General features: G+C 44.2%; 1 protein-coding gene across 1 annotated transcript; it reads right to left on the bottom strand.

Annotated features, from left to right (window-relative positions):
• Positions 1 to 110: 110 nt before the first annotated feature.
• Mcr (macroglobulin complement-related) lies at positions 111 to 9,932 on the bottom strand. The gene is made up of 6 exons (XM_011143374.3): positions 9,237 to 9,932; positions 8,582 to 8,770; positions 4,454 to 8,480; positions 4,194 to 4,387; positions 3,824 to 4,104; positions 111 to 3,685 (listed from the first exon to the last, which is right to left on the bottom strand). Exons 2-6 carry the CDS (start codon positions 8,764 to 8,766, stop codon positions 3,483 to 3,485), a joined length of 4,890 nt encoding a protein of 1,629 aa, XP_011141676.1. The 5' UTR covers positions 8,767 to 8,770; positions 9,237 to 9,932; the 3' UTR covers positions 111 to 3,482.
• Positions 9,933 to 11,595: the final 1,663 nt, after the last annotated feature.

The following is an 11,595-nucleotide window of genomic DNA, read 5'->3' as shown; positions in this document are numbered from 1 at the left end:
TTTCTTCACCCCGCATCCTCCGATCCACGACCGTCTCATCCTTTCTTCCTGCTAAATGAGAAGCCGCTCTTCGGTCGGGGACATCGGAAACGACAAGTAAACCAGGTGACATATACGAAATCATCTCTTTATTGTTGATTCATATAAAGGTTAAAAAACTTAAAAATATATGTATGTATATTCAACGTGTGTTAAAATGTTGTCTTCGTTAATCTCTAGAGAAGAATTTGTCACTCGGCGCGTTGTGCGAGCAAAGATCGCGATCTGCGATCTTTTGTTTCTGTCGTTGCTATAAAGTAAACGCCTCACTTGTTTCGCTTCATGGACGGTATTTCGCGGCGTCACGCACACGTGGGTGCGATTTTAAAGGTCCGTCGTCGGTGTCGGTGTTCGGTTTCGTGTCAAAGAGTGAGAAAGGTCGCTGTGATCAATCGATCGATGTAATAAATAATTTTAGCGGACAACGCGAAGAGTTGCCGTGTGTGTACATGTGCGTGCAAATTGCGACGGTAACGTTCAAAGGCGGACCCTTAAAGCACCGGTGGCGCAAACGATTACGCTATATAACTACCAACTTATATATATATATATATATATATATAGATTTCTCTATATATGATTCATAAAGTCATATACATATTCAATACGTGCTACGTTATTAAAATAGATCTTTGACGTATCTTTCTTCTTTCTTGTTTCAACAGATACATATTTATATATGTAAATGTATATCTCTCGAGACACTAATTATTACGGGGACGCGACGCGACCTTCCGCTCCACGCGAATAATATGTATAAACAGGACGGCATCGTTGTCGCTCGATGTCGATTGCATCGAGCTGGAATACATTTGTGTCTCCTACAGTCTACTATTTACATACTTTGCCGATCGCACTAATGATGTGAATACGTGCGCGTGCATTTCCTTGACTGGTCCTTCGCAAAAATGGAATAAGATACGAGACGGAAACTAGCGCTAGAGTGTGAGAAATGTCAGCGTGTATTATGAAGGCACGATGTGCGAACGATTATTTTGTAAAATAGAATACGGAATACGAAATATCATGAGAGATGTTCGTGCAAGAACTTGGGACGGGAAACCATCGAGGGCGAGAAAGAAAAATAATTTTACAACTTATCGAAGACTCGCAACTACGCACGAGCGGTTGTTCTCGATTGTACTCGTACTCCTTTTCCTTTCAGCGACTACGAATACTTTTATCGTGATTATTTTGGTAATAACGGTCAACAGCGTAGCTGACGAATCTGCATGTAAAAGTCGCCGACCACGACTATTACGCCGGATTTGTACTTGAGATGCTTTGCCTCTAAGAGTACAATGCCCCCTTAACCGTGTAAATAACTTTAACTGCTTTCTTCTAAGATTTAAGAAACGGGACGGACAATAGAGTATTTCTAAAAATTAATAATAATAATCGTTATAACAATATTAAAGTCGCGCGTGTCTGTCGCTCGAAGTTCAGTCGATATTCTCGAGAACGATCACTTTCGATACCGTGCAGTCTCATAATACGATGCAAGAAGTTTGTGCGTTTTTTCGCATCTAAAAATAAATACGTTATGCTTCTCTGTTGCTAATTATCCTCGTTTTGCTTTTTGGGCAGGCAGATGAATGAGAATACAAATTGTTCATCGCTGACAATACAATCTCCTGGCATTTTGTCCAAGTGAGAAAATTAGGTAACTTAAGGACACCTCGATAGGCGGAAGATCTCGATATTCTCTCTCTTTTTTTCTTTATGATTTAGCAGCTATAATTAGACAGATGAATTTTAACTGTTTAATTGCCAAAATTAATGTTATGTCATTTCATAACATAAATCATTATTTACCAAGTCTTAAGTAACCGACAGCATTCTGTTCAAACAGGATATCCGGCCTTATTATATAAATATGGCAATTTAATGATTATGTTTCCAAAAATATATCATTATATTAGTTTTATATAGCGTCTAAATTCCTTTAAACAACCATCGAGATCTACAATCTAATAACAAGGTAGCGATGCACTTCTACAACTATGAAAATTAAATTCGCTTAAAGTGCCTGTGTGTGTATGTGTGTGTGTGTGATCTCCACTCTATTCCGTACGATCAAATATTAATTTCAATTTCAAAAACAAAATATACTAACTAGTTGATTTTAAGATTATTTTTGTAGCATTTAAGATTATTTTTGTGGCATATCGAGATCTTTCTAGATTATTTCTGTATTTTAGATATATTTTAGATGTATTCTAGATTATTTCGTGTAAAAAGGCACTGAAATTTAAAAATTATGACACATATATAAAACTATGTGTGCGACTTAGATCTTCGATGTTACAACATTATCTGAGAAAAAATTATCAAGAAACGACTAAAATAACTCGCTGAAACAACTAAAAAGAATTATATCTATTGGACGAAAAGTATAATTAAGATTCAATAATTAAGATAATATGATTAAAATTCGTAGTAACGTGTCGAATGTTATTAAATGACATAACGTTAATTTTGGCACAGTTGAAATTCATCTGTCTAATTATAGCTGCTAAATTATAAAAAAAAGAGAATGTCGAGATCTTCCGTCTATCGAGGTGTTACCCAATTTTTTCACTTGGACAAGACGCCAGGAGATCGTACTGTCAGCGGTGAATAATTTGTATTCATTCATCTGCCTGCCCAAAAAGCAAAGCGAGGATGATTAGCAACAGAGAAATTTATTTATTTATTTTTAGATGCGAAAAAAACGCACAAACTTCTTGCGCCGTATTATGAGATTGCACGGTATCGAAAGTGATCGTTCTCGAGAATATCGACTCAACTTCGAAGGTTGTAAAAGTACATCGCTACGTTGTCATTAGATTATAGATTTCGACGATCGTTTAAAAGAGATTCAGACGCTATATAAAACTGATGCAATGATTTTTGGATATATAATCATCAAATTGTCATAAAAGAACATTTACATGATAAGACCAGACGTCCTTTTTTGAACAGGATATTGTTCGTTACTAGTATAGGGCTTGATGAATAATGAATGATTAATTCGTAATAACGTGTCAAATTCATCATATTACCTTAATTATTCTGAATCTTAATTGTTCTTTCCGTCCAGTGGATATAATTTTTTGCAATTATTTCGGCGAATCATTTTAATTTCTTTTAGCAGTTTTTTTTTTTCAGGCAATACTTATGGTAACATCAAAGATCTAAGCCGCACATACATAGCTTTATATACATATACATATTTTCATATATATATGTATATAAAAGAATAATTAAGATTCAGTCATCTATCATCTTCTTCCAAGATCAATTTTTTCTTTTTTCAAATTAGATGTTGAAATTTGCAAACATGTACTCGTACTCTGATTATCATGCCGTTCGATGTTCGTGCTCCGTCAACGGATACGGATCATGACGACAGAAACGGACGTGTTGTGCATCGAACGCTATTACCTTTGCGCACACAACTGCTAGCCGTCGTTGAATTGCTGCGTTCGGAAGTACCTCGTTATCGTGACGACGAGCGACGCGATAAGCAGGAAACCTGCCGGCGTGGCCAGAAGCGTGGCTGCGTTGTAAATTGGGCAGTATGGGCATTGCGAGCTACCACAGACCTCGCAGATATTTAACGTGTATGTAGGCAGTGCGTCGAATATAGACTCGTTGAAGCGTTCTGAAACGAGATTGCCCGTCTCTTAGAATTACATGTCAATAGTACTGAATTATCAAGCATTTACCAATTACAATTTTATTGCAGCAAGCTAACGTACTTTACGTACGTTAGCTTGCTGCGTGACATGTTTTCACGTACCTGGCGCGTAGTAGTCGTAAACGCGGATGGCGAGATATCGTGACATATTGGCGACTGGGTACCAACGTTCCACCGTAAGATTCACGCACGTCTCTTCGCTGTCCAGATAATCGAAATAGAAGAGCACCTTCTTTTCCTGGAAGCGTGCTCTCTGCAGATTCCTCACGCGCCTCGACAGGATGTACTGGTCCAAGTTTTGCTGCTGGATTATATAGCCGGTCGGTATGCCAATGTCTAGCACCGCCATACCAGAACGTGGGGATTCCTCGGTGTTGGTCCACCTGTGTAGAAAGTAACGAACGCATTTTCGACGGATGCGAAAGCAACACGAAGAGGCCTGGCGACTATCTACAATGATCCGTAACCTTACCTTTGGCAACTAATATACGATATGTGAGATTGATTTCTGCCGTGGAAATTCGCTCTGGTCACTAGGTCGAAGGCTTTGATCGGCGGCATCGTTTGGAACCTTTGAATGTCGACGTTGTATTGCACGGTCATCTGCAGGATAGCGTAACCGGCGCCTTTACCTTCCACCTTCACAGTACCCCACGCTTCCGGTATCTAGATGAAATTAGCAATTACATAGGAAGAATAGAAATGACCTCAAAGGTACTTTGAGACGCTTACTTCGATGCTCTGGAGCTTCGCCAGGTTCTTCTCATTCACGACCAGAGTTTTCGTTTGTCCCGGTAGAGACGTAGCTTCTATCGTCATGGTCAACGAACTTACGTCCCTGATTCTCGACCTCACGGTATATTCCATCAACGCCTTAATGGACCAAACGGTATCCTGCGTGGAAGCCCACCCGCCGTCTGTCAGTCTTTGCGTGTTCAGCCACTTGACTATCGACTCTACATTGGTTTCTTGTCTAGCGACGTGTACGAGAAGAGCGTACGCGGTCGTCTCTATGTTCTCCGCGTCGTACTTGAAGGGTAAGCGCGGCAGCAGGAAGGGCTTCTGATTCTCCGTCTTGAAGGTTTCAACTTTCACCGGTTCTCTACCCCAATATGTGAAGCCGCTTTCGGAGCGCTTGTGCTTTGTTAGAATTCTGAAGGCTAACTCGGCGGTCGCGGCCTTCGACACCATGAGCGCGTAAGCTACTATGGCTATCTCGTAGGGGTTGCCCTGCGTCTCCAGCATATTCAGGTTCCTCTCGAGGAACTTGACGGCGTTGGCCGCGCTCAAGGCCACTTGGGACCCTAGGCCGCCTGTGAGATCCTTGACGCTCTCGAGGGTGATAAGTACGTGCGCTGTGAGACTGATGTTCTTGTAATTACCATACTCGTCCGTCAGCGTGCTGTTCATCTTCCGGTCCGGTAACCAGGTCACCTCGTAGAACGCACCATTCGGCGTCTGGTGCTGGAGTATCCACGAGACTGCCTGCGCGATCACTTCAGGATCGATGTACAGAAAATTCTCCCACTCGTAGAAGCTAGCCTCTTGGAAGATCCGTGCGCAGAACGCCGTCAGCCAGACGCTCGGCTCAGATTGATTCCAATCGGTGCGGAAGAAGCTGAACGACCCGTCGGGATTCATGAACGACAATTGCCGTTGGTAACCGATATTCATGTAGTAGAAGCTCTGTCTCTCTTGACGCTGATTGCGCTGGTTGATCAAACGCATGTACAAGGTGTTGTACATGTTGGCGGCGAAGCTGAACATGTTCTGCTCGGCGCAGTCCATAGGCAGATGCATGAGACTGGTCGCGTTCACCGGCATCGTCGGGAAGATCGGCCCCACCACGTCACCCACAATGCTGACAGTTGCCTTGTTGGAGCCGAACACGTAGTAACGGTTCTCGTCGTATGGTATGATGGGCGTCTCCGTGACGTTGACGTGCAAGTAATGGAATACGAAGGCACGGTTACTGAGGTCCAACAGAATCGACTGGTGCCGATACTGCGGCACCCCGTCGGCCTCCACATGCAGCGTGCGAGTCACCGAGTCTCTGCCGACCAGAGTGGTCGCATACACGTGTACCTGGATGTCACCGAGTCTCACCGGCACGATAGGTAGGTAAACGATAGCAGCGTCTTGCGCGGGTATCCAGATGAAGAACTGGTGCTCGCCGAAGGAAGTGCGCGGCTTGTACGACTGCACGATGCCGTTGTCCTCCACGTGGATGAATTTGTAGTCCTTGGAGCCGGCTAAGACCACCGTCGCTTCGATGTTGTAGCACATGTAGTTGAAGACAGACACTCGGATGCCGATTTGTTCGCCTTGTCTACTGTGGCTCGGCATCTCCACGTTTATGTAGAACGGCAACACAGCGGTATAATCGAGCGCCTTCGTCAGCATACCGAAGCCGATGCTGGGCGACATGCTGAACGCGGTGATCATCCAGTGGACCGGCCTGCGCGGCACGTCAATGTTGAAGATTTGCCTGCCGTGCGGCCCAATATTGATGTCCTTCCACAGCCAGACGTTCTCGTAGTGCCGTTGGATCCGGTTGAACCGCCACTTGCGGAACAACGCCAGGTCAGTGGCGTTCCGCTCGACGCAACGCGTCTCATCGGTGCCGTCCTCGCAGTCGAATATCCCGTCGCATCTCTTCTCCAGCCGGTAACATCGACCGGACAGGCACTCGCCGTATCCTTGAGTCCGATTGCAAAGATCGGCTCTGCGGTATATCAGTGTGTCCGTGAAGACTACCAGGCCGATGTAGTCGAACGTACGATTGGCGTCGATGCCGAAAGTGGACGATGGATAGTAGACGACTTCGTCCGGGTCACCGTCGTGGTACTGCCAAGTGTGCAAGTGGGTGCCGTTGGTCTCCTCATCGAAGTGCGCCATTTTCGTGATGACGTTCGCGTACGACAGCTCGTTGCCGGCCTGCATGGTGTAGAAGGAACGGTCGATGCCTGACAGTCCCACATAGGCACCGGGTTCACCGTAGATGGCCACCTCGACTGACTCCCCTGTCCTCGCCTTCTTGTTGTTGATGAACACGGTGAAGTTATTGCGCGAAATGCCGTTCACCGGGAACGTCAGCGAGTCCACTACCACCTCGCCGTAGCGACCTATATAGTACACCAAGGCGGTCGCGACCGGGGCCATCTCTGGGCTCAGGGGGATCGCGAAGGTCGTGATGCTGTGCTGCATGTTATCTTCTCCGGTCAACAATATTATACCCTTGGACATGATGATGTAATTGAAGGTGTCGATGTGGAAGTTGGTCTGCACATGGAACACCATGTACTCGCCGACTTTGGGATTCTCGGTGGACGTCGAGATCTTGATGTGCTTCAAATTCGGTGACTCATGAGCGAGCATCAGCAACTCGGTGTGCGCTCTATAGCCCTCGCCATCGGTGATGTGCGCGAATACTTTCATAGACACGATTTCGTTCAACACCTGATTAGCACGGTCAACATCGTTCTCCAGCCTGAGCTGTTTTCGCAGGTCCATCTTCACGGACCAGATGCCCTCGTGCTCAGAGGACGGTTGGAGATACTGGGTGTCGATGTTGCGACGTCCGCTGCGCGTCTCGATGTCCGCACGAATCTCCATCACAGCGTTCCTGAGCTGCGTGAGGCGCAGTGGCGAGTTGTCGTGGAAAGACGCGACTAGGTTCAGCGTGAACGGCATCGCCGGCTTGAATACTTGCGGACTGCCACCGAGGAAGCGCACCTTCGTGGTGGAATTGAAGATCCTCGCTGTGGAATAGCCGACAACCACCTCGTCCAAGAATCTCTCGCCCACCGTCGCGACCACGGTCACCTCCATGCCGTCGATGGATGTCGCGAAGTTCAATAGCTCATGCATGGGATACTGGAAGTGGTACGTGCCGTTAAAGAATCTCAGCACCGGCACGTTCTCCTGGTACAGGTTGAACGTCCTAAACCAGGACGGATAGTACTCGTTGAAGTTGAAGTACCTATCGATCGGCTCGATCGCCATCGCAGGATTGCGCGTCTTCTCGAGCGGTTTGAAGCTGGCTTTCAGGGTCAAGTTACCTCTTACCGGCGCCCCGGACGTGTAATTCGCCTGGACAATGCCGTAGATGTAGGGGTCGTTGTCGAAGAAGAACGCTGGCATCGTTACATTCACCTCGAAACGCGTTTGATAATATTCCTCTACGAGGAACGTCTTTTCCTCGACTTGGTTCTGCGCGATCACCTGCACGATCCATTCGCCGAATACCGGTTGATCGGACAAGTGATACGACAAGGACACGGTGCCCAGATTGCTCTGTCTGCTGAGCCACCTTCTCATGATTCTTCTGTGCGGGTCCAGCATGTATACATCCACGGGATTGTTGTAGGCCTTTAATTCCGTATCTATCGGGATTGTCCTAAATCGCACCATCTCACCCTGCATATACACCGGCTTGTCTAACTGTATAAAGATAGTCATGGAACGCTGGGAGAATATCAACTTGGTTTCATTCAAGAAGGCTTGGCCACCTTTTAAACTATTGTACATCCCTTCTATGCGTAAGTTATAGTTACCACCTACAGAAGTAGGTGGCATACGCATCATTAGAGTTTCTGGTATGCCCTCTTTCACCTCTTGATAATCTGCTGCAATTTCCACACCATTGCGCTGGATAGACGAGCGTACTGTCATAGGCAATGGACTGTGAAGAATATTTACAGCAATGCGATACACTTGATCAGGTCTGACCATGCGAGATGCAACTATAAAGTATGTGCTGTAAGTGAAAATTTCTTGTTACACAGAGCCTCATCTGATAATTTCATTCACAACTAGTATCTATTTATAATGTTCAGGATATTCACTCAGGATACTCACGCTTCTTTAATTATGATATTTTCATTTGGACCAGTAGGGTTTTTATATCCAAAGCCTACATTTGGATTCTGATCCCAGTCATCGTATCGGTTCCATGAAGGAGTCCTAAGAGTAGATTCGGTGGGTTCTTGGGTGAACTGGCCATCTCCAAAAACCAGGAGTGATAAGAAAATCCAGATGAACATTTTTCTACAATACACATGTACGCATAAAACATTATCTGCATTTTGTGAAAAATATCAAAGAATATTGCCTCAAAAGATGATTGTTCGCACATTACATAAAGAAACAGAGCAATATATAAATATGAGGTTCAGTGAAAGTTAATTATACAAATGCCTCTACTAAAAACTCCATATTTACGAAGGTCTAACAAACAGATATGATTTTCGACACGCCTACTCGTCACCTCTAATTGGTTCTTCGTCACCGTCTATTGATGGTACGTGTAAAGCTTGTCAAATGCAGCTGACTCTTTAAATGAAATAAACGATACCACAGCTTGTACGGTAGAGCTGGCTTGTCGGCGACAATCGTCGAATTCAATGCGCTAAGATTCACGCGCAAATACAATGACAGAACGCGCGGGGTTATACCGCGCGATGGTCAACGCCCAACGCGCATTCTTCGAATCGCATGTGTCATCGGCACTCACCTGAGAATCACGATTTACTGATCGAGATCGCGTATCACAAGCAACCGCGCACGATGAGCATCACCGTGGACGTAAACGCGCACGCACAAAGAGAAATATTAAAGAGCGATACTGGCTACGAGCATCGTGTAATGATTCGCCAGTAGTAAGGAGTGGCCCGTTACAAACCCGTGTTTTGCCGTTGATGATGCGCGAGACGCATTCTAGATCTGAATGTTCACGAAGAATAAATAGCTAGTCCCAGCTAATGTCGCGTCATCTTACGTTCACGACTGGCAATCGAAACTCCATTAAAGCCCGTTCTACATTAGCCGCAAGACGCGGGCCATCTATACGCAACTTTACGTATACGCACGTTGCGAACGGTAAAAATGCGCATACGTTTCTGACATGGTATTCTTGAACTTAATTGTGTAGTATTCGCAACTAGAAACGTATACGCTTTCCGTTGCGTTTAATTACGTTTGACAACATTGGAAAATATATATACTTTCTGCAAATATCGACCAAAAATACGATACGACGAACTTTAATTGGCTGCGTTCAGCAGAACAAAGTGGAAAATATGGAACTAATATGGAAAAATCTTCTTGGTTCTTCCATTATTTCAGCATGTTCTAACGCATTTATAACTGGTATGTTTACTATTATATCGTCTAAATCCATTATTGTTACACAATTTTACTCTATAATTAAAATGCAGTGAAATTTATACGCTATTTTCTCTTAAATTTCGTATTGATTATTTTTCTTACGGATATGTAAAGTCAGCTATTATTTTCCATTCTTTTAGCCGTCTAAATTAAAGTTTTCGTCGATTATTATAATGTCACAAGAAAAAAGATCGACTGTGATTGGTTAGTTTTCTTACAACCTTACGGTTACGGTTAAAATTTTTCTACGTGTGATGGCCTTTAGCGTTGAATTAAGCCAGCGGCACACGGTGCTTGTTTTCGTGCTGGATTGCTTGCTGGATGAAAATACTGCGTTCTGATTGGTACATTTCCGAAGATGGATGGAAATGCACCAATCAGAACGCAGTATTTTCATCCAGCAAGCAATCCAGCACGAAAACAAGCACCGTGTGCCGCTGGCTTTATTCTTCTTCTAAAGCCAGCGGCATACGGTGCTTGTTTTCGTGCTGGATTGCTTGCTGGATGAAAATACTGCGTTCTGATTGGCGCATTTCCGAAGGGATGGAAATGCACCAATCAGAACGCAGTATTTTTACCTGCATTACATACGAGATTTAAAAACTGAATGATTCTCTTTTGATGTTCAGTCATCTGAATAAGAGATATTCATATGTACAAACGCGATACCGTCATCAGCTGCTTTATTTTTATTTTTCAAGCGGGTCGCAGAATTATTTAACGATTTAATTATTTGACAATATTCAATTGTCCGTGTAAAATATATTTATACGCATAAATGCAGATACTGTTGGCTACTTTTCTCTTATTTGCAAAACAGGCTATAGAATTATTTGGCAATATTGTCCATTCATCACGATCCTTATTGTCTCGAATAGTGTATAATGCGCGCAGAAATTACGCCACCGCACGCCGAGCTTGAGGTATCCTCGCTCGCGTGCCTTTGAATACCGCGGTAAAACTTTAATTTTAAGACTTAAATTCTCATTTCGCCAAAGTATCGCGAACATAAGCTTCGTCGTGACAGAGCTATAATGCGTGAAAACTTTGCCCCGCTCCTCTCTCTTTGCGCTCCCTAGGGGCGATCGGTTTCTGATTGTCTAATCATTGCTCGCGTGCATTCGCGTCGCGAATATTTCACTCGTAGATATCGATACTCCCACATTTTCGCGACTTTTCGGACGCAATCGCGAAAAGAGCCGTAAAAATCCGTTGGACGAGTCAATAAATTTTCACACGGTTCTTGCTCCTCGCCGATCGAGTTTATAGAGTCGGTTTCGCAGCGCGCAAAAAGTTTCCACCGATGGTGAGTAAAACGTTCGTTAATTGACGCAAATATCGCCGTTCTAATACCGCGTATCGACCGCGTCGCAGAAGTGTGATGAAAGTGTAGCAATCAACGTGGGACACGCTGCAAGATGGATGTTGCGCGACATGGAGAGCGGCAGCGGACATGGGCGGACATTGGTGTATCTGGTTGGATGCAACAGGACATCATCAATATCATCATCGGTGAGTGCCTGACTTAATGCTCGCAGAAAGCCCTTTTATTATTACTTTATTAATACTTTTATTATTACACTGCCGCAAATTTGCATTGACTCTTGTAACGAAAAATATATTCCATGAATTATTGCCATATATTGTTGCCACATATCGTTGCCATATATTATTGCCATATATTGTTGCCGTATATTATTACCATA

This window comes from Harpegnathos saltator, unplaced genomic scaffold (assembly GCF_003227715.2).
Source record: "Harpegnathos saltator strain DR-91 unplaced genomic scaffold, Hsal_v8.6 scaffold764, whole genome shotgun sequence".
Lineage (NCBI taxonomy): Eukaryota > Metazoa > Arthropoda > Insecta > Hymenoptera > Formicidae > Harpegnathos > Harpegnathos saltator.
This window is presented reverse-complemented; position numbering and strand designations above follow the sequence as displayed.